General features: G+C 63.7%; 1 protein-coding gene across 1 annotated transcript in view; it reads left to right on the top strand.

Moving 5' to 3' along the window:
- Positions 1 to 525, top strand: part of PKD1 (polycystic kidney disease 1 (autosomal dominant)) — a gene marked incomplete at both ends in the record, with an annotated part of 51,034 nt that extends 50,509 nt beyond the window's left edge. The window contains one exon of the mRNA XM_010131951.1: positions 211 to 525. Coding sequence (XP_010130253.1) covers positions 211 to 525 — 315 coding nt within the window. The remainder of the gene's footprint in view (positions 1 to 210) is intronic.
- Positions 526 to 608: the final 83 nt, after the last annotated feature.

Genomic DNA, 608 nt, shown 5'->3' with positions numbered 1-608 from the left:
CGGGGTGCTCCAGTGCCCAGCCCGTGCAGGGGGGTCTCCTCTGCCAGGGGCCGGGCAGCTTTGGCCGGGGGTTGTGTCTCTGGCCTGTCCCAATTCCTGGGACACTCCGTAGGGCTCACGATTTGTGAGATGGGGTGGTGAGTGTGGGGGGTCAGGGGAGCATTTTCCCACTGGTCCCTTCTCATTGCATCTCCAACGTTCCCTTTGCAGCTCTTCTCCTCCTCCTCGGAGTCGTTCCGCAGCGTGGGCAGCAGCCTGCTGCTGCTCTTCGCCATGCTGCGGGGCAGCGGGAGCCTCCGCCCCAGCCTGCCCGAGTCCCCGGGCCTCTACTACCTGTTCTGCACCAGCTACATCGTCCTGGAGGCGTGGATCGTGCTGCGGCTCTTCACCGTGGTGCTTATCCACAGCTACCGGGAGATGCACTTCGAGCTGTACCGCCCTGCCTTCGAGCCCCAGGACTACGAGATGGTGGAGATCTTCGTGCGCAGGCTGAAGATGTGGATGGGGTTCAGCAAAGCCAAGGAGGTGAGGGCGGCCTGGCAGGCGCTGGGGAGAAGGGGAAGGCAGGAGGCTGCAGACATTTGCAGAGAGTCCGTGTCCATCATCAC

Source organism: Buceros rhinoceros, unplaced genomic scaffold (genome assembly GCF_000710305.1).
Source record: "Buceros rhinoceros silvestris isolate BGI_N320 unplaced genomic scaffold, ASM71030v1 scaffold8712, whole genome shotgun sequence".
Lineage (NCBI taxonomy): Eukaryota > Metazoa > Chordata > Aves > Bucerotiformes > Bucerotidae > Buceros > Buceros rhinoceros.
This window is presented reverse-complemented; position numbering and strand designations above follow the sequence as displayed.